Source organism: Molothrus ater, chromosome 5 (genome assembly GCF_012460135.2).
Source record: "Molothrus ater isolate BHLD 08-10-18 breed brown headed cowbird chromosome 5, BPBGC_Mater_1.1, whole genome shotgun sequence".
Classification (NCBI taxonomy): domain Eukaryota; kingdom Metazoa; phylum Chordata; class Aves; order Passeriformes; family Icteridae; genus Molothrus; species Molothrus ater.
Genome location: NC_050482.2, coordinates 49,431,931 through 49,457,250, shown reverse-complemented (window position 1 = coordinate 49,457,250; position 25,320 = coordinate 49,431,931). Strand labels below are relative to the sequence as shown.

The window sequence follows — 25,320 nt, the reverse complement described above, 5'->3', positions numbered from 1 at the left end:
GTGCTGGGCTTTGTGGGTTTTTTTTTTGACAGGGTCAGGACTTGATTTAATTTTTCCTTTCTGCCATTTGACAATGGTGATCCCATTTCTGTGCTGGCACTGAGGGAGCTCCTTGCATTGGAGCAGCCCACAAGGTCAGGCAGCAGCCAGGGCAGAGCCAGCTGTGCTGCCAGCAGTGGCAGCCCTGCCTCGCCTCTGTGCCACCAGCCCTAAGAGCAGGTCCACAACAGAGCCTCAGAAAAGGCAGAAATACTGGAAACTACGGGTTGCAGGGACACTGCAGAGGGAGGACCCTTAGGAAAGGCAGAGGGGCTAGCAGAAAGCAGGGCTGGGTGGTGGGAACAGCAGTGTTGTCTATACAAGAAGCATCTCTGGACAAAGCACAGGTGTAGGCTGAGCTGCAAAGTGGGACAGTAACAGGGCACAGGCCCTTGGGACAACTGTGTTTAGAAGTCCAAGCTTGTGGGAGGGTGGAAGTTGCAGCATATATTCTGATTTGAAAGTGAGTGTCTTCAGTGAAGGTAATTCCTTTGGAATGTGGCTGCAGAAGGGGCAGTGTCACCTCACCACCACCTGCAGTCCAGACCAGCCTGCTGGGCTGGGGGAGACAAATAGCTGTCCCTGGTAAAACCTGCCTCTGGTTGCAGGATAGGTAATTTCCATACACTGAGGGAATCTCTCTGCAGCTGAGAAGGATGAGCCACCACCACTGAAGCTGCTTTTTTCAGGTTTGAGAAAGACACAGAGGGATCACCCACCCTTAGCTGAAAAAGGCAGAATGGCCCCAAGCCCTCCCACCAGCACAGCAGAGAAGTTCTTGAGAACATGGCTGTTTGGAATTTTTTTAATAAAATGGATTTTTTTTCTTCAAATATTTGTAACTGAAAAAATAATTCAATTTAAAGATCCATTCTCTCCCCCATTAACTTGTCACTTTTATCCTTTTCCAGTTGAATACTCGCTCCGGATCCGATGCCCCAGCACCATCCGACTGTGATGGTGCTGATCACCCCTCGCCAGTGGCTGCATAGTGGAAGGGAGAGTGCGTGCTAGTCAAATACACATTACAAACAAGTAGTGGTTACAGCAGAAAGATTCAGGATTACATTCAAGGTAGAGGCAGAACATCAGACTTTGTTTTTCCCAATGGGTGCAAAAAAGTATGTCCAGGGGAATACCTCTTCCAACAAAGAACTATTGAACTATTATTCAAAGAAATAATAGTAAGAAAGCAGAGAGAGAACTGGGCAAGCCTGCTCTGGGCACTGCTTGGGGAAAAGACTTTCTAACATTTTCAGGGCTGAGGCACCACCTTCCCCTCTGCCCACAGGCATGGGGTTAGCACTCACTCTCCTGGCAGAAGCCCCTTGTGCAGAGGGGCTCCCACAGGTCAGCCGGGCTCCTCAGGACATGAGGCTCATGGTTCTGCATCCTCTGGGCTCCTTGAAGCTCTTCAGCCAATGCAAGTATGCTGGGCAAAGTCAGGGTCATTAAATTCCTACAGTTTCACACCTGATGGTGGATGGGTGAAAGTGAAAGGGAGCTCAGCCTTCCACCAGCAATCTCTGGGAAGGGCTACACTGCTATCAGGCATTGGCATCTCTCTGCCAATCACTGGAGTACCTGGCTCAGGGCAAGGAACCAGGGCTGGGTCAGGCCAGGACTGCAGCTGGAGTCTCCCACCTTCCTCTAGGAACTCATTGCACTTTATTGATAATTTCCTTCTTTATTTAATAGCTGTAGAATTGTAATTATTTGTACCAAAGAAATCACACAGCTGGTTTTTGTGGGGGCTACTGCAACTATGGGCTGAAGAACCTGATTTTGCTTGAGTCTGACAAACAGGCAGCCTCACATTTTGCCCCTAGCATCTCAGAGATCCTCCCACTCCCCCCATACATTCCTCCTTAGAAACTCCTTGCCTTCTGCCCCCACAGCTGGGCAGAGCTGGTGAAAGCTCCTTAAAGTGATTGCTAAGTACTCACTGCTCCCGGTGAGCACCTGGGCTGTGCCAGGAAAAGAATTCAGGGAAGGCTCAGGAGGATAAAGGGGGTGCTCACCAGACTCTTTTATTCTGATTTTTAGGGTGTGACACTAGTTTGAGGAATAGAAAGCCTGTGGGGAAGGGGAGGGGGGAGTGGTGTCCTCCCCAACCCGGACACTGAGGGAGGCAGATAAGAGGCTCCAACTTGCTTACAGCTCAGGGCCAGAAGAGAGAGGAGGGGAAAGAAAGGAAGCTGCCAGCAGGCTCCCCCTGCTAATGATTAGGAAAGTGGCTCCCCATGCAGTTAACAAGCAAAGGGCTCAGGAAAGCAGGAGTATCTCCCAGCTGCAAACAGGCATGACCCCACCCAGCTGCCAGTTCAGTGGCTGAGGGAGAGCACATTGTGCAGGGTTGGCATTTACCTGCCTCACCATGGAGCAGAGGTACCAGCACCCCTTTGGCACAGCCTCTCCCTGTGGAAGAGGACCAGGTACCAAAGTTGCAGGGAAGAAGCATGGGGCTCACAGCTACCCCTCCCCAGCAGGAAGTTCTTCCAGCCCACAGTGGGGGAAAGGTGGGAACAGCATCCTCAAGGAGATACTGAGAAGGATGGCAGTTGATCCTTCCATTGCCTGAGCAGGTCAGTACTTCAGTCTGGGTGACTTCAGAAGCCACAGCTTCCCCCACCTCACTCAGCATGAGCAGCCTGGACCCAGCTCAGGGACCAAAGCAGGGACAGCCTTGTGGCGAGGTGGCCACATCCATGTAAGCCATGTCCCATCTGCTCAGTGTGGCTGTGTGAGTTACTGACCCAGGAATTCTAAAGTAACAGCGTAAGAGTGAGCCACAGGCCTGGTGCTCCACCACAGAGCCCTGCCCAAGGAATTGCACTGTTGTGGCTCTGAGGTCCCGGGGACTTGTACACCCGCTCCTCAGCCTGCAGTTGCCCCAAGGCACCAGCCTGGGGCCCCACAGGGACACAGGGCACCAACTCAAAGTAAGCAGCCATTTACTTTTGCCTTTTACTCTGTGGGACTGGAGGGAGGGAAGAGCAGAGTTCAGCTGCCCAATACTTGCTTTCAGGCTCCTCCCCAGAAAGGGGCCCTCACAGTCACTGAGCCAGGACCTGCGCTGTGCCACACAACACCACTCTTGCAGTCCCACTTCCCCTTCCTTGCCTATGGGGTTCAACATCCATTCCCAGCTGCTGCTTTCCACTGGGGCACGTGTTACAGTGAGGCACCAACACAGTGAAGGCAGAGACAGATTGCACATGGCCCCCAATGATATGTTACTGATTGCCAGCTGTGCCCCTCACCCGCTCCCCAGGACACGCCAGGCTGACTGCCCGGGTCCCTGCCCAGGCTGAGTGCCCTGCTCACCTGGGGATGTCACGAGTGCCGTGGGAGCTGGGGACAATGGGCTGTGCCCGACAGCAGTTTTAACGTATAAGGACCTGATTTTAGCACCTTAAAAACCTGTTTTGCAGCCCAAAGTGAGTGACGGTAGCGGGCAGGCCTCTGCCAAGCTCAGCAATATTTGGGAAACCAGCTTAGACATTAGCAGGTTGGTGGGGAGCCCTGGTTCCCTTTGGCTACATTTAGAGAGGTGCCTGTTCTGCCCAGCTCCTCCCAGCCCTGCGGCAGATCAGACCCTCCCCTGAGAGATGGCAGGTGGTGCAGAAGGCAGCTGCTCTGGGCCCCAGCCAGCCCTCCTGCCTTTGTGTCCTGCTCCAGAGGTAGAATCCATTTCCACAACCGTTAAGACCAACCGTGTTGGGGCAGCACAACCCCCTTTATCTGCCAATCCCAGGAAGGCGCAGAGTGCTGCTTCTGGAAACAGCTCAGGCCCAGTCATGCTCTGTCCCACGTGAGGAACAATGTGCTGCCATTGCTCCTGCCTGGAGAAACGGGCTGCTGGCTCTGCTCTCACCCCAGCTGGGCCAGGCTGTGTGGAGTGGGCAGGAGGCCACCAGCTCCACAGCTCCTCCTGCCCCTTTCCCCCCCCCAGCAGCCGATCTCCCTGCCCTGGCCTGGCCCACTGCTGGCTTCACACAGGAAGGACACTGTTAGGGGAGGAGTACAAATACTAGGAGCTCTTTCTTTTTCTTTTTTTTTGATTGACTGGCCTCTTCCCTCTGCATGCCTGTGCCCTCCCACTCCCATCCCCTTCAGTCTCTGCTCACAGAATTACAAGCAAGAATCCCAGTGCAGCTGCAGATCATGTCCATCAAGAAAGTCTGTGGAAAAGAGGCTGGGAGCCGTGGTGCTCAGGGGAGCCAGGCTCATGACAGAACCCCCTGGCAGCTCCAGCCAGTCCATGCTGTCCAAGTTAGCCTCAGCCAGATCCAGGGCTATGCCCCCAGACGGCTCGTGAGCAAAGTGCAATTCCGAGGTGTCCATGGGTGAAGGCGGGTGGTCCAGGATGGCCGAGCTGCTCAGCATCTCACTGTGGAGGTCATCAATGAGGGACAGGGGCTCCGGCCCGTCGTGGCCCGCCGTCAGCAGCGGGAGGCCGGTGCTGCTCTCCAGGAAGTCCTCCAGGCGGCCCGGCAGCACCGGCTGCCCCAGGGACACCGGCACCGCCAGCTCCGAGGAGTGCTGGCTGCTGGGCACTGGGGAACACGCCGGGGCCACGGGCGCCTCTTTCCCAGCTGGGGACGACTGATCCTTGAAGTCAGCAGAAATCTCTGGAGAGGGAACAAACAGGCCAGGTAAGGAAAAGTCTGGCTGAACACCAGAAGGGTCCTTCCCACCCACCAGGGCCACAGACACCCCCCAGACAAAGCCATCACTGACCACCAGCTGGGATGAGGAAACATCCCTGTGCCCGTGCTTGCCTCACTATGGGGAGTTTTCAGCCCACCTCCCCAGAATCCCATCTCTGTCCAGTATGTCAGAAGCGATGTGCCTGACTCTGATGCAGCAGAGCTATCAAGAATCACAGAATCTTATTAAGGTCTGAGTGACATCTCCCTCAGTGCCTTAATGACTGCTGCCAGTGCTAAAGGCACTGGAAGGGACACTGGAGAAGAGAGTGAGGCCATAACAGACTCTCCCCTCGGTGCTCTGCAATCCCCAGAGTCAGACCCAGGGACGGTGGGAAATGCTGGCTTTGTCTCCTTACCTCCACTTTCGATGAGGATATCAAACAGGTCGTCCATCTGCTGGCTGGAACAGCCGTTCTCCTGGGGAAAGCAAGTGTAGGATTAGCTTCCTATTCAGCAAGGGAACTTCCACCTCCAGCAACACCCTTGGCTGCTGGCTCTCCTCCCTTGCCCCAGGGATGGGGCTGTTTTCTACCAAGAGTGAGCACACCATGACATGGCACCAGAGTCCTCTGTAACCCAGGCTGTAACTGGCTCGGAAAGTATGGTCAGCAATGGCAGTGAATGGCTTGGGATTTTTTACCTGGGTTCAGCCCAAACCCTCCAGAGGAAGTTCAATGAGAAAGGTGCAGTTGTGTCTCCATTCCCTATCACTGGCCCACATCAAGAAACTAAGTAAATTCACAATGGCAACTTTTCCTCTGCTCTCCAAGGAAACCAGGGAGAACAACAACTCTCACCTGGGCCTTTGGCTGTTGCTTCATGGCCTCTTCATAGCCTGGTGGTGGCTCTTTCATTGGGACCGAGGGAGCCGGAAGAGGAGGTGGAGGAGTTCCAAAAAGCGGCGTGTGCTGTTGCTGCTCCAGGTCCATCTGGGAGGGGGAAGGGGCAGCAGGAGAGCCAGGCTGTGATGAGGACTGTTTAGAATGAAGGGAGAAGAGGGAATGAATGCAAATCAGGGAAAAGTCTACATCAACTCCTGTCTCACAGCTGCTTTGAGAGATCATCACCTCTCCCTCGGAGCACGGCACAGCAGTCTGCACTGCTCTGCCCACAGCAGCCTGCCTCCTTCCCTGGACTCTGTGCACTATGCCCTGACTGCAGGGGAAGAAGACAAATTTCCCCTTGACTCACAGCTGGAAATCTTTAGTTGATTTTTCCAATGCTAAAGAGGCCACACCACAAACCACCTCCTCACTTCTCCTGGACGGGGAGAGCCTCATCTATCCAACCAGGGGATTCCTGCAGCACTTTGGAGGGAAAGGGCATTTCCCTTGTGTGTTCAGCCTACTCTGTGCAATATATCCAGGGCCTACCCACCTCCCTCTACAGTGCCTGCTTTGGAGTCACAAGCCAGCTTCACTTAGCAGCAAGTTTCACAGCCTGCTGGTGGGCAGAGAGCACCACAGCACTCAGCAGCACCAGAGCTCCAAAGGAAACCCCAAGTGTTGCAGGAAGTGGTGCTCATGACTCAGCTTTACCAGATGAATCAGCAAATAACTGCCCATAAGAAGGAGGATCAGGCCTTTCTCTCTACAGCAGTTCTGCATGACCCACACAGAAACTTGCTCCCCTAGAGCAGCAAACCCTGGGCAGCAGCTGAATGCCACTTCCAACACGTGTACATATTGATGCCTTTGCCTATCCTGTTTTCCCTGGAAAGCTGCTCATCTGTTCTGTGACCCACAGGTAGAGAAGTGACCCCAGAGCAGCTCTGCTGGGGTCCACTCTTCCTGAGAAGGGCTGGAAACCATGGCACAGGCCATGGGATGTGCTGGGAGGGCACCTTTTTTGACACACTGGGTGGGCTGGTTTTACCAGAAGTACCAATTCTCAGCAACTGCTTATGGAAACCATTGGGGAAGAAAGGCTGCAGGTTTGGAGGTGCTGAGAAAGACAACTTGGTGTAGGCCAGCTGCCCTGTGACCACCTGGAGACCTGGCTTCTGACCCCACAGGGAGGCAAAAGGATTGGAAAAGTCAGTACAGACACCTCTGCAGCACAAAGGCTAAGGAACTCCAAGGAAAAAGGTGCCTTTATTTACCTTCTCCACTTTCTCCAAGGTCTCAAAGCAAACCAAGGCACTGACCCTTTGCAAAGTACATTTCTCACTCTAAATATGCTAGAAATCACTTCTGTCTTCATACCCTTTCCAGGAACTGACTCAGAAATGATCCTCCAAGCTCATAAAAACTCTTAATCATCTTTCTGTACCTTATCTTAATTACAGTTTAGAGAGACAGCTAAGCAGGCTAGAAAGGGTTGAGATGTAGAGCATAGCCTCTTTACAGCCAGCACCTGGAGAGGGTTAAAGGCAGAGGTGCTCTCTTTCCTGAAGCCGTATAACACTTCACAAAGTGGTGATTAACTGGCATGCTCAGGGCAGGGGAATGGAAATGACAGCATGCTCAGCAGTAGCAGAGACTAAAAGGTCACAGCCCTTTTACCCCTCTGAGCTCACATGCCCCTCCAGCAGCAGCCACACTGTCCACACCACCCTCTCTCTATGCAGCAGCCACCTCTTCTGTTCAGCAGCAGTCCTTCAAGAATCTGGAATACTCCTGTGAATCAAGGCTGCCCACTCCAGCCCCTCGTTGTTTTTACTCCACAGACAACACCCACTGGAATGTGGTACATTTGTACCCACTGCCTGTGGGTACAAACGCTGGCAGCAGGCAAAGAAAACCAAGGGAGAAAAGGGAGCAGGCAGGGAGCTACCTTAGATTGGTTTGGTCCTCTGGGCTGCTGCTGCTGCTGCTGTTGTGTGGGATGCTGAGGGGTGTTTGCAGGTACCTGACACGGCAGTTGGCTGGAAGTTTTAGCGGGTGATGATTGTACGCTCTGGAAAGAAAAGGGTATCCATAACAGGTTATTCCCCAGACGTGACACTGACACAGGGCTTAGGCTTCTTACAGGATTTATAAGTTTGTTTTTCCCCACTCTTTATTCTTTATTAAATTCCATCCTTCTCTTTCCCTGTGCAGAGAAATCAGACCAGATGCGATTGAGAGTCCTAAGGGAGGAGGTAGTACCAGCCTAAATCCCTGGGCTACCCATGACATGCCTTGAAGACTGCCAGACCTGACAGGAGCTGTGCCCTTGTGGAGGAGCGGTGTGGAGCTCAGGTGAGATTCTCTGCTGCCGACGTCTCACCTGCTATGCAGCAAACGTAGCCTGCTCAGTGCCTGTCACTAATGGCAGACACTGCCAGTTGCTCTGCAGAAAGTGCAAGAAATGTATCAGCAGAGAATGAAAATTATCTTTGATGTCATGGAAGGTGCTGAGGTTTGACTTATGCCATCAAACTTGGGCATATTTATCCCTTCCTGGAAGGAACACTCGGAACACTTCTGTTAAGTGCTGAGTTCATGCCAGCAGGGGATTCGTAAATCATCTCTGATGAAAGACTCTGTTAACACTGAAATACTGACATGCATTAAAACAAAGAGCAGCCAAAAAGCAAACAGACTGCTCCCAGGGTCTGATTTCACCTCTTGGTAGATAAGATGACCCATCTATCACTCCAACTATGATCTCTACAGTTAAGGACAAGAGGTGAAATACACTCTGCTCATTTTACTACCACAGGCATAGTTGTTAAAAACCAGTGAACTGTGGCAACAAACCCTTACAGTCCAAGCCCAAGGTCCTGCCTGACAAAAGGCAGAACCATGTGTTTGGAAGAATGCTAAACAGCCTGTGATGCACAGAGCCAATCGTGCATTGCCGTACGCAGCTCATCATAGTCAAATTCCAGTCTTTTTGCCAAAGATCTGCTTACACTGCTCTGTTTTACAAAGCCATGATCTACCAACCACTGCAGTGAGCAACTCAGCCCTTTCAGTATTTACTGTACTGAATTTCCACCCCGTGAGGCCATCCTATGGTGACCTGAGTGGGACGAGGAGAGAGGAACCCAATCGCCCGCAGCAGGGATGGGATCTAACCCTTGCCTACCTGCAGGGGTGGGCAGCTGCTCCCTGCCATCCCGTGGGGAGAGAGGCCCTGCCTCTCGGTGCTCTGCTTGGTCACGGTGAGGACAATGTGGGTCCCTGTGGAGTCAGTGATGAGGGTGGGGGGAGGGGTGCCCTTGATGAGGGCGCTCCCTTGCTGGCCAAGGATAAGCTGCGGGCTGTGGGACTGGCACGGCGGCTCCGCCTCCTCCTGCTTCAGCACGGCTTCTTTGGCACTGGGCTTGGGTTCGAAGTGTCCATTTGGCTAGCGCTTGGTGCAGGGCTGAACTGCTCTGTTTGGCCACTGGATTGCTTCGCACACTGGCAACTCAGGAAACCATTTTCACTCTTGACCTGGGCGCCTAACGCTCCTGGCTTGGAGGCGAGGGCTGTTCCTTCTCCCGCGGCTGTTGGGGCTGGCTGGGACTGCTGGGAGCGCTTCTCCTGCTCCAGCTGCAGCCTAAGCATCTCCACCAGCTGCTGCTTCTGTTTCAGCATGCGGGTGAGTTCCTCAATCTGCTTGTCCTTCTCCTGCAGCATCTGGTCTTTGTCCCTAACTTCTGCATCTCTGCTGTTACCAGCACCACACCACTCTGACTTGGGTGCCACATTTATGCTGCAGGAAGCGGACTTGGAGCTTTCTTCCTTCACCAAGAACTGCACTGGAGATGTCTGCAAGGTGAGCTGGGTCAGAGGTGAAGTCACCATCTCTCCAAAGGTATCTCCAGTGCCCGAGTTTTCATCCCCTGTACTCATTTGCGAGCGCTCAGAAGGAGTTGGAGAAACAGGAGGAGTTGAGCCTGTGCTCCCAAACTTCATCACGCCGCCACCAGTAACTGTGGCCACAACTACTTCTGCTGGTGCAATGCCAGTGGTGACCAGGGCTGGCCCTGTGCTCAGCCTGGCAGTTGGGAAGGCCACCACCACCTCAGCAGCTTTAGGGAGGACGGCTGCTGTGCTGGGCTTGGGAGTGGGGGTCGTTTGGCCGGCTGCACCGTTCTGCTCTTGGTAAGCTCGGAGACGCTCAATCAGGTCCGTCTTTGTGCCCGAGACAGGCAAGGCCCTCAGCTTTAGCTCCTGCTTCAGCTCTGCTACCTGGTAAGGGGGGAAAAAAGAGAGCAATATTAAGAGAACTTCTAACTGAACAACTATCAGTTAGATATCAGCAGCAACATCATTCAGTACTGCCTGATGACAATGGCAGAAAGGGTCTGTTCAGCTTCACAGGACATTTACCTTCATCTCATCCAGGTTGGCAGGGAGAGGGCCAGGCTTGCCCACTGCAGCATTACTGTTTTGTCTCATCAGCCCACCTGAACCAGAAGATACTGAAGGTGTGCTGCTGACTGTGGCAGAGAGATTGCGTACAGCAGGGGCACTGGCACCACTCTGCTGCTCTCCTGGAGGCCTGCAGGAAAAGAAAGAACACAGACATCAAAACCACAGCAGAAAGACACCAGAGGCCCTCAGTGTCCACAAACATACACATTCAGAAACATCTGGGTCACTAGTGCTGCCCTAGACTCTGAAGCACACCAATGCTCTCAACTATATCCATGCTCCTTGCTGTGCCAACTGACTCCCTTCAGCTGCTTTTGTCCAATTCATCTCGCACCAGCTCTTTCTGAGGCCCTCTGGAACCTACAAGGCTGAATGTGTCACACTGTGACACCCAGAGGCCACCCCTCACACCCAGAACACCAGGTCTCTGCTAAGAGTGCTGCTAAGTGCTTGCTAAGAAACCTGCCACTGCGGACCCATACTTAGGTGGGGCTGGCAGGATGGTCTGATAGTTGTAGTGCTGCTGCTGCTGGTTGAGGATCTGAAGCTGGAGAAAGAGCTGCTGTTGCTGCAGTATTTTGGCATAGGATGAATCCATGGGAGGAGCTCCCTTGTCCTGCTTTTGGTCCGGGGGAATATACTGATGATACTTTAGCTTCTTGACTTTCGGCTTCAACTCCTTGGCTTTTTTACTGCGCTGAGACTTCTCACTAGCAGACTTGGGCTGGCTTTGCTATTTAGAAAAAAAGGAGGAAGCAAGTAAGAAAGGAAACACTGATATAATGTAATACTCCATGTAAACCAGAACACACACTGGGATTTTAATTTTGAAGTTTTCTAGTTTGTTCACCTCAGGGTCTTTCCATGCTTCTCTAACTGAGACATTACAGACACCGCACTGGCAGCAGCTTATGCTGCACCATAATGCAGGTCACCTTTCCCAGCACATCAGATCATTTGCTCATCCAGTGCAGACTCATTGACTCTAATTACAGATAACACTGATCATTTCAAAACATTTTGCATTCAGCATCCGTTTTATAGAAGATGAATACACCATGGAACAGAAAACCCCATTAAATATGTTACAATTAGTGTCGGAGGAAGACACTAGTGAGAAATGTTTCCTCCCTTTGCATCTAATAATCTAATACTTCCAACTCCAAACCTGCTTAAAAGTAACCTTCTTATCTTCCTTCAGACAACAACAATAAAGACATCAGCCAAAATAGTACCTTAATGAGTGTTGGTGGGGGCTTGGCAGCAGTAAGAGCCACTCCATTGGTAAGACTAGGGGGCAGAAGAGGTGGAGGTGGCAGTGGTGGAGGTGGCTGCTCAGGTAGGAAAAGAGTTTCACTGGAGTCTGCACTAATCTGCAACTGGGATGAACCCTGCAGGGACAGAAAAAAGCATAATGAATACACACAAAAGGAGGGAAATACTTTAACAGAGTGCAGGAAGTGTTCACTTAGGAAGGAGCATGGCCTTCAAATTTTTAATCAGATGGCTTTAATGCACTGCTTTAGTTGTCCCTGAGAAGCAGTACAACTTCTTAGGGCAGAAAAGGAATCAAAATCCAACAGCTGTATCTCCCAGCATTTCCTGCTGGGATCAGTTGCACATAGGCTGTATCACCAAGCAATGGCTGCCCACTTCCCCACAAGGCACCACCATGAGGGTTTGTGAATAACCAGAGGAGGACGTAACTGACACTACACAGAGCCAAGACCCCTTGTGAAATCTGACAGACTGTATCTCTAAGGGAAGCCTCAGTCTCACTTTTTAGGCTCCTCTGCCACAAATCAGCATGAATCTCCAGGGCACTGCAGGAGGCCTGCACATTCTCACCTGAGCTAGTGATGTGCCAGTGGTGCTAGGGAGAGGCTCACAAATCCGGGAGTCCATCGGCGATGGGACAGAGCCTTGGGACTCATGGCTGGCTGGCTGTTCTGGGGAGAGGGCATCACTGCTGTCCTCATCAAAGGAGGAGTTGTCTGCAACCTTTGGGTAGTTCACCTGTCCAACTGAAAACACAAACATCAATTGTGGTCTATAAGGTGGAATAAGAAATTACTTGGCTTGACACTAAGTGTTTCACAAAGACAATGATGGCATGGAGAGCTGTGCTTAAAGCACCAGCTAAAAATGAGAGAACAGAGTCCAAACTGGATCAGGTTTAAGTGTTTACATTCACTATCAGTACAATAAAGTGATGTTGACTGGGGTGAACCATTTCCCTGCTTCCTAGCCAGGCAAGATCAGTGAGTGTAAGAAGAGATCTCAGGTCTGCCCAAACCCAGCTCAGTGGCATGGCTTATTTCATTATCATCTGGTACCAAAGAAGAAGACTGGACAGTGTAAGATTGAATAATGGCTTTTTTGGTGTTCATCCTGTATGTTAGGAGGTAGAATCTCTTGGATTCTTCTGTCTTGGAAGACAGAATCCCAAACTGTCCTCTAGTCTTACAAGCAATAAGGGCTATGGATTAAGTGATGGCCCTGGCTGCTATTAGCATGTCTGTCCATCTACATGCCCAGTAGATAAATTCAAATGAGTGTACACCTGTAATATACCGAAGTTTTTTTAGACTACATTTTCTCAAATTAATCCTGCTAAGCAGGGGAATACTGTCATTTGGCCTCACCCAAAATCAAGAGGAATTCAGAGATGTACTTTGCTCTGTAAGAAGGAAGCCACATCTCCTATGCTTCAGTTCACAAGTTCACCCTTCCTCAACTACTTCTTGTTCAATAGTGAAGCCAGGCTCTCTCACAAACACTGTCCTTTTCCTTTTTTATGGAAAGTATTCCATCTTGCTCACAGTTGTGTCCCATTTGTCTTTACAGTAGCTGTGCATGTTTGAGGGGATGAATAACCACAGACACACAGACTGCTCAGTCTGGGGAGACAGGAAAGAGCACTGCTGAGGCAGTGGGAAGGCTATTCCTCAGCATTCCTTTCAGCCCTTGGAATGGCACTGGCATGATTTACATCTGTTCTGGTTTATTTTTAAAGGGCTTGAATCCTCTGAAGTTTTTGAGTTCACAGACATCTTTTGTTTCATCACACCTGTTTATATTCTGTCTCCCCTCCTGATCTAAGTCAGCGGGTTCTCCCTTGACCAACATTGTTGACATGTTATACTGAGAGAGGGATTTTAAGGAGACAATCTAGGGAATACAATCTTTAACAGCCTTTCAAGTCTTTAGGGTATACAACTGCTTTCATATTATTCTGGAATGTCCACATTCCCTATAATTTAATGTCTCCATAGCATTATCTGGGCCAGAGGGCTATCTTTTCTGAATCCTTGGGCTGAAAGCCTGTGATTCTGGGCCAGGAAAATGAGACCAGCCATGGGGTTACACTCTCTTAGACATGCAGGTGAATTAATAGGTAACCACAGCCACATGTGGGAAATGCCCTCCACAAGGATCCTCCTCTGATCTTACCAATAATAGCTTCCTTCAGGCTCGATTCTACAGGCAAGATGTTCTTCTCCACCAGCTCCATGGGCCCTGGCCTCTGTGCTATCTTCTCATTGAGGTCATCTGCCAGTCTGGCTCTCTTCAGCTTCAGCTGCTTAGCCTGCAAGGAGGGTTCAGCTGAGGTCTCTGTTTGGGGCAAAGTAAATAAAATGGCATCAATCCAACAATGGTCAACCCATGCCCTTCAGCAGTATTTTAATTCTATTCAGAAAGGCAACTGTAGATAACAGTAGGTAACTGTACAGAAAAATAGTTGATAGATAACAACAGGTAACTATGTACGACAAAGATATGATAGATGTTATGTATATTTAGGTTATAAAGATAAAACTACAGCAGCCCTTTTGACAAATTCACTGCTCTCAAACTGATGTCACCCAATTCTCATTCAACCTTTCCCCCTGGTTGTGCCACAAGCTTGGTGCTCAGCAGCAGCATAGCACTCCCTCACTAAAGCTGAGGTTTGTTATTAATCAGATCAAATCTGCCTCAATCCCTCTTGGACATTTTACAGTGTCTTCCCTTAGCAGAAGAGCAATCTATGGTCATTCTATTTCATTGTTGCTCACCCATACAAAACTGCACAATTTGAATTCACACAACAGAATTTTCTGAGAATAATTCTGAGCAAGCAGAGTTGAATCCCTCTCAAGGAATCATGTAACAGGCATGATCTTCTGCCTGTTCCCAAGTGGAAGGAAGCTTTGGAGGTCAGAGGCAAAGCAGAGAGCTGTTAAAAAGGTAGTTACAATAAAGTTTACTGTTGATGTTTTCACGTTCAGCACTTGCCATACCTTCCAGAATGTGCATCCTAACCAGCTCTGATCTCTCGGGCCGGGAGCGGATTTTGCGTTTCAGATAGTCCTCTGTCTGCAGCAAAAACAGACAAACAAGAACCCCCTTCAGCTGATTGCACACAGGAGTGAGGGACTCTAGAACAGCACAATGAAAACAAACAACCATCTCTAGCAGTTACTGAGATCTAAATAAGCACAAAACGGAGAAGGGCCCCATCTCCTGTCCCAGGCCACCCAGAAAATGAGCTTACTCTAAAGATGACCTTCTATTATAATTACCTCAGCCAATTGTGCAATGCTGCCCCACAGAACAGAAACTGGGAAGCACTTCCTCAGGAGCTGAAGTCCTCTTTTCCTGTTGTATGCACCACCACTAACTTGTCTCAGGGAAACATCCATGAGATTTCTTTTTATGTGAGAGATAAATGCACTGGGTCCACTGTCCACAGAACACACTTTCATGTACTGTTGGCATTCAGGGCTGACTTGTGGTTTGGGCATACTTTTTAATTTGATTAAAGATATGTTATTTGTTAAGCTAAAAACCCCATGCAGTCCCTTGAGAGGCAGAATCTAAATGCTGTGACAAGGCTTATTTCACTTCCAGAGCTGCTTTTAGCAGCAGAAAGTGCTATGGAGCAATGGACAGAGATGACCCTGACAGGCTGAACACATTACTCTTTACACTGCTGAGGAGTGGGAATCTGGAAGCAGCAGGTAATAGACTGGTAAGTACTGGACATCAGGATGGGCCTTCAGAGAAAATAAGTATTAAAGTCAGTCAGAAAACTGCACCATGGTTGCTCAGCTGCCCACATAAAAATATTAACTTAGTAAGGTTTTAGGAAAAAAAAGAGAATTAAGCAAAAGCCCTCTGGTCACTGGTCTTAAGGCAAAGTCCCCTGTTGCAATCCTTCCACAGTTTAAATGGCTTCCCTTACAGTTCTTAATCACAGCTGTTATTTTTTTTTTACTTATGTTGCTTTCACTTTTAAAACAAAACTTAGTCATAACAAGTTTCATTCCACTGTAGGCTAATCAGAAAAAAATATCCCCAGAGGCCTTTTGAGGAACAGAAATTACCAAGAAACTCCCAGTTAGAAAAGGTGGCACATGAAGTATGATGCCTGGCTTCCTCTTTCTGTAGAGCCAGAAGTTTGTGATTTCAGTCAAGATTTTTGGGGGGGGGGATCCTCTCTATTCAATTTTCAATTTTTCTAGTCTCCTAGGTAAAAATTGCATGTGCAGGTAACAGAGAAACTTTCCTCAAAGGTGGAACTGAGCTCCACGTGATAAGAGCATTTAATAGCATTTAAGGGCAAAACAAACATCATAAAAATAAAAATGTCAACTGCCTGGACAGTGGGGAAGAAGAGTGTCAGCCACTTTCAGAAAGATGACTCTAGGGAAAATCCAGGCACCATTTTCAATGGGCTTTAGGCATAACTAGTTCACTGAGGGTTAACCAGCACCACGTGCAAGCTGCAGAACACCCCATCTAATACACCTCTGACTCCAGAGAGCTGTATGACATCCAGAATATGAACACTTCCCTTCTGCATCTCATTAACAGCTACAGGATGCCCAAAACACAAGACATACAATTCCTGACTTCCCCAAAACACTAAAGATTATATTGCATCTTACCCTGGCACGCTCCAAACTCTTTCTTTGTTCATGAAATGCAGCTGGACTTTTCAGAGCTGTGGAGAGGAAAAGCATTTAGAGAATGAATTAGAATGATGGAAGCTCTCTCACTGCACAACCCTTCAGGCCAACTAAGTTAAACACACCACAGCAACTGCCTCCTGCATCTTCCAACACACTGAGGCACATCTCCAGCTGGGACAAAGCAATGGAAAGTGCCATTCTCCATCTGACAGCACAGGGACGCAGGAACTGAGCTGAAATTTTTGTGGGCCATTGGAGTGTCTAACAAGTGTCTACAAGTACACTCCTAGTCAAACTAATCACTGTTCCCAAAGCTGGGTCCAAGAACAGGATTCAGAAACAGCCCCCCAAAAAAGCCTTTTACAAGCTTCAATAGAGAGTAGGATATCCAGGACCCTTGTGGGAATGGCTCTGAAACACTGAAGAGGTCAGACTGTTGGAAGGATGGGGACAATGCTAATGAACTGTAAATCCCCTTTACTATCTTTTAATGTCAAAGGAAGCTGCAAGCCTTTCCTGAATCTGGACCTGTGTTTTGTACACGTGCAAGGACTGGCTTCAAAGCCTGAGGGTCCACAGGACACAAATACTGCTCCCTGTAAGAGAAATTACTGTGAGAACAGGGGCACTTGGAGAGAAAAGTACATCTGTCCATTGACAGAAAACCACAGCTTGAGGAATTAACTGCAGCTCTCTACAGAACAGACCTTCTCACCCCCTTGGGCCCTGTTTAAAATCAGAGCCAAAATGGATCAGGTTTTAAGAAACTGATCCTCTGCTGTCCAGGACCGCACTAACCCTGGAGGAATCTCTCACTCTGCCTGGCTCCTCTGGAGCACACAAAGCTCACGTCCCACAGTAAAACCAGAGCAGGGGGATGATGGTGTCAGTAGCTCCCCACAGTTTCCCTGAAGCTGCAAGTAGCTTGTTTTTTTTAAATAACGACCACACTGTGGTTTGTATTAAGTAGCTGAACGGAGTGTAATAACTTCTTTCATATTTCTAAAATACTCATTTCTTAAACCGTCTGAATTATCACCAAGCTAAACAGAAAAGTTAAAGAACTTCAGCTTTAAAGATAAGTTGCAGGTCTTTTGAAGACAGAAAACTAAGCTCATAGAGTTAGTAACTCTGAAGTGTTGCCTCTAGGTCCTGTGATAAATAGTCTGCTGATATTATTTTTCTCATAAGACCAGTGATTAAGTATTTCTCAAATACAAGTCCATAATGAAGTCTCAAAAGACTTAAAAAATAAAAGTCCCTGCATAAATGCAATGTAAGAAACTACTTCTAACACATGTGGAGCCTTCCATACCCTTTCTTACAGAATGAAATGGGAGTAGCCACAGAAAGTTTTACGACACGTTCTGTGAAATACAGAGAGTCCTTCTGATACCAAAATTATTTTTAGCCTTTTCTTTTATACAACTTTTATGTATTCTTGGTATTCTTAGGATGCATACTTGTATTTCCTTAAATCTGATAATTGAGCATTGTCCTAGTATTCTGTTAGGAGACCAAACATCCTAAAGGCCTCGCAGCTGGAGGCTGGAAAGCCCAACTCTATCTCGGGAAACCAAGGTCCTCCCTAGAACATATCCTGTAAACTGGAGATTTGGCCCATCCAGGGGGGAATTGCTCAGATGGGGCAATGTCACACCATTCATCCAGGCTTCCCATTGGGGCATCCTTGTGAGATATGCTAATTTGTAAGTCTATAAATTGTATATGCCATCTATGGGGGGGTGTGTGTGTGTGTGCATTGCAGTGCACCCACCTCGGTGAAGTGGTGCATCATAAGGATCCTTATTAAAATACTGAAGTAAAAACCCTTATCCTTTAATTGTGGGACCCTTATCCCTTAACTGCGTCTGGCTCTCAATTTTTTAGGGCCAGGGAAAGGTATCACCTCTGGGTTCACATCAATGGGGTAAGAAGTAGAATTCAGTCCACATGGCTGGCATTCTGAACATGCCAGGCATCGTAGATGGGATTTGGACTACAGAAGTGAATGAAGAATAATTTGTAGAATAAATTAACAGTAACTGAAAACCACAGTGAGTGTGTATATAGACCCCTACAACAATGGGGCAAACAGTTCCTGCTCAGATTAGTTCCATAAATCTGGTTACAGAGAGAAATTACCAGAGAAAGTTACACAAGCTGTGAAATGCACTTTGAGATAAACCAGAGATAAACCAGGGATATTGTTTTGCAATAGCTACAAAAATAAGGCAGAAAAGTTCTCCATCTAGCTGAGGCACCAATAAGGCCTCAGCTGATGCCTGCACTGAGGTGTCCTGGGCAGCCTGACCATGGCACTCCAAGGAAGAGCAAGGAACAAACTTTTTAAGTCAAGTGAGCTGCTTGTAAACACACATGTGCTTGAACCTGAACGTGCTCTCCTTTCATTGTGGGCATCTCACACAAAAGCAAAATAAAAGCTCAGGTCCGCTTGGGCAAAGATAGCAAGCAACACTTGAATCTGCATAAACATCTGCCCTGGAGACAAGTGAAGCAGGATTCATCTTGAGTCTTCAAAAGCTCTCTACTAGAATGTGCAGACACAGCAGTAATTCTTTACTCTCCCCTTTCTGCCTACCTCTGCTGTCAGTATGAGGCAGCAGATGAACTTTAAGTGACATTTCCCCGACCACAGCTAATGGTCAGAAAAGTCAACTGCAGGAGTTCAGCTGGTGTCACAGGTAGTCCAGGAAAACTCTTGCACACAGAAGAACAAAGCAAGAAAAGAATCCCTGAGTAGGAAAAAAGAAAAACACATATACATTTAATAGTAAGTAATGCAGAGCTACTACAGGAATAATCTTGTAAAGAACACTTCCAGTCTCTCATGGCTAGTTCTCTGAAACGTGCACTGGGATGTAGCTCTCTGGGCTGGCAACATGACAGAGGATTTCATATTTGACCTCTGAAAATGTCAAGAGGGCACAAATCCTTCACTGCTTCCCTCAGCAATCTAGGATGAGGTTGATATGGTCAGAACAGGGTGTCTATTGTAAAATCATACTCCATTTGAAGTTAACTAATCCTTGCACATTTTTTGGCTTTGAAATGACTATTTAGACCAGACCTGTGGAGCAACTCTGTTAACTTTACTACAGCAAATAAAAAAAAAGAAAAATATAATCCTGTGAAGAACTCTGAAGGAATAAGGCCCTGGGTGAGCTCTAAAGGAGTCCCTAAAGTGCAGATATGCCCCTTTTCCAGCCCCTACCACTGCCCTTCCCAGCCACTTGGCACTGATCCCTGCAAAACCGCTCCTGTGCCTCATAACCCATCTGGCTCACTCACCAGAGAGCTGCTCCATCCATTCCACTCAAAGCTATCCAAACTGACAAAGCTTTACCATTCTCAGCCAGATCAATGCATGTGAATGAGTGACTGAGCTGGTGGAGCAGAACCTGTGCAAACCACGGGGGTGTGGGGCAGCATTCCCACTCTGTCCACAGCCCTTAGGACCTGAAGCATCAGATATAACCACAGGGGGTAAGGGATGAGGAAACTCCAATCACCTGATGCTTTCTGACTGCTCAGCCTGCATAAAATAGACTAAACTATTCCTTACAGTAATTTGTCTAACCTGTTCTTGGAGACCTCTCATGAAAAAATGTAATATTATTGCAGAGAAATTATCCCACTTCAAAAATGTTTTTACTATTTAAAAACCTTTCTGAATGTCTAACTTATATTTTCCTTCCTACTATTTATAGGAAGGAATAAATAAATATTTTTATTTATTCTTTGTTCTCTACCTTACCTGCAAACATTACAGAGAATGATTTATTTTCTTCCTCTTTGCATCTATCCCTTTTGAAAACTTTGGTTCTCCTACAATTTTCTGATACACAAAATAACCAAAGGCAGTTGCTTCAACCTTCCCTTGCAGGTAACATTATCCAGACCTTTGCTTGTTTGGTCTCTTTTGGAGTCCTTCCATTTAAGGTGCATTTTTGTTGAAGCCTAGTGTCCAGAACTAGGTACATATTCCAGCCTAGGCTTTACTGGCTGTTATAGAGATAAATGATTATTCAATAACACTTCTCAGCCCCATGTCCCAAGCAGTTTGCCTTGTTTGTGTACATAAAACAAACAACGTTCACTCGTGCTTGTCTCACAATCCACTAAAGGTCTCCAATCCTCTTCTGCAGAGCTGGTACCAAGCCAGCCACTCTTCATCCTCAATTCAAGCCACTGATTAGGTGTTACAAAACGTAGACATTCTGCCTTTTTCTTTCATTTTATTCCATAGTTGTTAGCTTCTCCAAACATTGGGAGTCCCGGTCCTGTCCTCCCCCCAGCCTACTAACCCAAAGCTTAATAAACAGATACACTGTTCCTTTGATTACTGAAAAATCACTGAAATATCAGTGAAAACAATCACAAATCACTGAAAATACTGAATGGCATCAAACTCTGAGTTTCTCCCTTCCCATCCCACGCAACAACCCTGCTCAACTCAACCTCCCAGTCTGAGGCTTGTTCCACTCCTGTTCCCTCACAAGTTGCATAGGCAGCTTCAGTAGCCCCATCTTGCTTCCAAAAACATCAGGAAAGGCTGTTTCAAGCACCTTACTAAACCCAAGAAGTGCAAAACCACATTTAATACCCTGAATTCCCTGGGAAGCATTTCAACAAATATTTAGTCTGCTGGTAGATCCAGCTTCAGTAATGATCTCCTTTCCCCCCCTTTTCCATGTCCCACGTGTTTCTGCCTTGCCGCTGATGCTCCAATTGTATTGCACAGGGAGCTCTATGGAAGTGTTGCTATAAAGTACCTCCTGCACCTCTCCATGGCACCTGCCCCTCTCCAAACTTAACCTGAATCCCTGATCTAACTGTCCAGCTACCTTTGAGTGAGCCCTGAGGAGAACAGAGTGCTGCCAGAGGAAAAAAAAACACTGAACTTGCCAAACTACAACAGCAGTATGAGCTGTTGGGTTTTTGTTTTCCACTGTATGCAGAAAAGAAATAGTTGACAATGCAGAAGTAACTTCTGCAATGCCCAATTTCAGTTAGGTTACCTCCTGTCTGCCTTTTGATTTTATTTCTACATGATATATACGTGGCATTTTCAACCTCAGTAACCTGCAGTTCCACTTTCTGCCCTCATTCCTGTACCTAGGTCTGGGACAAAGCATGTCAGTCTGTGGTTATGCTGACAAAATCATCTGTGGACTCTGATCACAGTTGTTTTGAAAGAGTTATTTTAACCTGGAGTGGTATGCTGGTTTACAGCACAGCTCCACAAATAATAGTGTCAGCAAAGCTGAGCACAACTGCCCTGCCAGACAAAGTCAGAAATGAGAGGCTGAGTTTAAGGCCAGCACTGTAGCAGGAGCCCCATCCTGCTGAACCATGGCCCCCACATCTTCAAATTGCCCCATCCACCACAGGAAAACAGCCTGGTGTTACAAACGGCCCAACAAGCACCAAAAAAGGCTCAGTGACAGATGGGGCAATAGCATCACCAATGGGGCTGGAACAGCACAGTCCAGCAGGTGACCTGCCCTGAGCTGTTCACACTTTTGTTGCACCTGGACAACTGTGGCAGTTTGTAACATCTGCTGTTAGAAGGATGAGTTTTACCCCTCATCTTTAGATGACTGACAGCAGGACTTGATTTTCCTGCCACAGATGGGCTGGCTAGCAAGGATCTCATGAAATTCCTACCACAGCATCCTATTTCTTTAGTCTCTCTCTGCTGCCTGTTATGGAGCATTTTGAGCATTTTGAGGCTTCATCTCTGGAATTCCTGAAGCATTAGCATCTTTGTGGCCACACCCTCAGCTACTATGAGAAACCTCCCTGCACATCAATGATGCAACTGTTCTGTGCCTCCACCCTGCCTCAAAAATGTTGCAGCTATACACTGCAACTGTGTTCTGCAACTGTGCATCTGACCCCCAAAACCAACCAGCAGCACACAAGACTATCTACATTCAGCTTTCCATACAAAGCCCAAAGATGAAAGTTGCTAATCTTCACTTCAAAGCAACGTTTTAATTCCCATGAAACAGGGTGCAAAATTGCAATGCCTGCGGTCAGTGTTCCAGCAGTCCAAGCCACATTTTGCAAATGGCAAAGTGCAAATGAGTCAGAACCACAGAATGGTTTGGGTTGGAAGAAACATTAAAGATCATGTAGTTCCAAACCCCCCTGCTATGGTTGCAGGGACACCTTCCACTAGACCAGATTGCACAAAATCCCATCCAGCCAGGCCTTGAGACACTGCTGCAAAGCATCAAACTGCTGCTGCTATAAACAACAGACTGAATGAAGGATCAGGAATCAAACCCAAATCTTCAACATAATAGCAAGACAAAAAGCTGGGCAAAACGGTCCGAACATTTCTGTCCAGAGTTTACCCTGCAGTGTACAAAAGCAGATTTTAGCCATGCAAAGCTTTCAAAGATATTCATATGCAGACCTCTGAGTTCCTGTCACCTAGTGTGAGAAATAAGTGGAATCAGAACCACACTGAGACACTCTAAGAGTGAAACACAGCAGGGGAAGGGGACTGACCCAACTGCTGAGAAAAAGAGGTCAAAATACCCGTACACCCTGCATTTGCTTATACAGTTGACAGAAGACACTGAGGTTTGCACGGAACCAAACAGAGGGAAGAAGGAAAGGCAAAAGGATCTGCACAGATCCTCAGAGCTCAAGTGCCTTGTGGGAAGCAGAGGCTGCAAAGCCTTCTGTAATCGGTAAATCACTACTCAAGGTTATCAGACTTGTAGACTGACAGAGGAGAGGAAGCACATGAGTTTTCCTTGGCCATAGTATCTAGCTCATCATAGACAACAAGGTGATATTTCAACTGCAAATCAGTTGGTAAGACAACACACAATGTTTGTAGAAAGGCTACAGCTAAATTCAAAATACTGAGTCAAATACTCTGCTCCTCAGTTAGACTCATTCCTATGGGAAAGGAAAAACCTTCCTTTGCTATGAGAAGAGACATATCCAAACCCAAACTCAGACATGCTGATTTAATTCAGAATGGCAGAAGGCCTTCTGCTGCAGCTACTTAGCCCTGCTCTCAACGAAAGTCTGGTTTCTCTCTCTTGTTTACTATGCTTTCGTAAAAAGATGAGATAAAGTGCTGCAAATAGGCTCGATGGCTTCCGCAGTTGGTTGAGGGTGGGGCTCCCACCCATAGGATTTGCTAAGAGACACAGAACTTGAACCACAGAGCAAGGCAGTTTTAGCACTTTCTTCCTCCCTTCATCTTCACCCCATTTTCAAAAAGCATTTCTCACAGTATGGAAGAAAAAGGTATTAAAAAACTGGGTCACATGCACAGAAGGAGTTGTCATCTTGCCAGTGGGGCAGTGTCAAAGAGCTGCTGCTGTGTGCTGCAGAAATATGAAAAAGGGGCCAGAGAATACACAGCTGAGGGAAGAGAGATCTCCATCAGCCTCCTTTTCTCCATTTGCAGTTCTGGGGAGTTTCTCATTCAGGACATAGAATTGATCACACTTCAGAATTCTTGATACCATACCTGGTCAATGACCTTGGATTAAGGCTAAAATATGAGTGTCAAGTTAAAGACAGGAAAAGAAGCCACAACTGGTAAATCGTGATTATTCAAATCCCAAAATACATAAACCCAAAAAATTAAAAATTAAGACTGTCATAAAAAAGTAAATGTATATATGTTTATGAAGGTAAGAAACACATCTTTGGCATTCAAACAAATGCAGCTTGCCCTTCAGTGACACCCTTCAATGAGAATGTTGTTGTGACTGAAGGATTATGAGTGTTCCTAGTCCCAATCAGAGGAAAGACTGGAGAAAGGCTCCTTCCCACGTTGCAGCTGTTGCCAGCACTGCGAAAGCACAGCACCACAGATACAGAGCTGCAGCTTGTAGCACCACTGCCCAGCTATTCCAGTCCACAGGGACACACACAGAAGAACTGCAGCCAAATGAAGTCCCTGTTAGCAGATTGCTTGGTGACCCCAGAGCTGAGGTCCTGCCTCCCTGACACCCTGCCTCAGAGAGCCAGCCCTTCTCCTGGCTCAACATCCTGAACCTGCACAGCTCAGGCAGCTGTTTTGCCCAGGAAGAGCCTTTTCCAGCTCCCTGCATTGGGCTTGCCCTGGCTGCAGAAGCACACAGGCAGGGGGAACTGTGGTACCCTGCCTCAGCTCTCTCACCATGGAGACACCCCCAGCTGAGCTGCTTCCAACACCTGCAGCAGGCCCTGCTCCAGAAACCACTTTTAGCAAGGCTGTCAGTAACTTTAGTACAGCAGTATCCCGCTGATGATGCAGCTGAAGTTTAAGGTTTTCATTAACTGTGTGAAAAGTCTAAAGGTTTGTCACAGTAAACATGAAATTATTGGCAGAAAGGACTAAGATTTTTCCAAGGCCCAACACTGAGTTAATTTAAAATCTAACATATGTGCAATTTCTCAGAAAGTTCATCCTCTTTAGAAGCAAAATGGAAATTGTCACCCATGGTAACAGTTATCAGATCTGTGGATGACTATAGCTACAGCTTTGTGTCAAAAAACATTTACAGCAAATACAAACAATGTATAATCTGCTCCATCCATCGCCATTAACTCTCGGCATTCAAAAGACACTACCAAAATCCTGAAATAAAAAAAGGCAAAGCTTCATTACAATCAGGATTATACCACCTCCAAACTGGAAAGGAAAAGGGACACAAGGAACCTCTACCAGGAAGCCTCTGATCCATGCATTCATGGACCAGACTCATGCCTGTGCCTTGCACGGATAATTGGCCTTTGCAAACTCTTCTGAAAACTTTCCAGAGTGCCCAGGATGAGAAAGGCATGGAGTCACAAAAAGGAGAGACCACTCCCAGGCAACAAGTAAGAATGAAGCTAAGACAACTGTGGGAACACAAAGGGAAAAAACTGCATTGCCTATCAGACTTTACCCCCCAGAACCATCACGCTTCTCTTGCAACTGGCAGAGTTAAATCTTCTATCATGGCAGGGATCAAGGACCAAATGCAGCCTATCGAACACCTGAGCATGGTCTTCCTTCTACAGCTTCAGAAAGGGCAAACAGCACATTTCCATCCTAACACAATGAACTTTATTACTCCAGTCATGTCTTATTAATTACAGATCATATAAATGCATGGAAAACACACTCAGACAGATATCTAAAAATACAAGCAAAGCAGATGCAGTTATTAGTCCTCTCAGTCCTCAGCTTAAATGTACAGACAGCCTTCTACACACAAAGCCTGAAGGCTTTGAAATTGTGCTTTAAGAAAAATTATCTTAGTCAAATAATCAGCAAATAGTTCCTTGGAG

The 25,320-nt window shown here is 47.5% G+C and overlaps 1 protein-coding gene across 1 annotated transcript in view; it reads right to left on the bottom strand.

Moving 5' to 3' along the window:
- Positions 1-830: 830 nt before the first annotated feature.
- MRTFA (myocardin related transcription factor A) overlaps positions 831-25,320 on the bottom strand; it is a 49,033-nt gene continuing 24,543 nt past the window's right edge. Inside the window, 13 exon segments of the mRNA XM_036401738.2 lie at positions 831-4,673; positions 5,111-5,171; positions 5,552-5,728; positions 7,530-7,652; positions 8,769-8,995; positions 8,998-9,859; positions 10,001-10,172; positions 10,528-10,778; positions 11,281-11,436; positions 11,894-12,069; positions 13,499-13,660; positions 14,329-14,404; positions 15,979-16,034. Of these exon segments, the coding sequence (XP_036257631.1) occupies positions 4,174-4,673; positions 5,111-5,171; positions 5,552-5,728; positions 7,530-7,652; positions 8,769-8,995; positions 8,998-9,859; positions 10,001-10,172; positions 10,528-10,778; positions 11,281-11,436; positions 11,894-12,069; positions 13,499-13,660; positions 14,329-14,404; positions 15,979-16,034 (2,999 nt within the window). The 3' untranslated portion in view covers positions 831-4,173.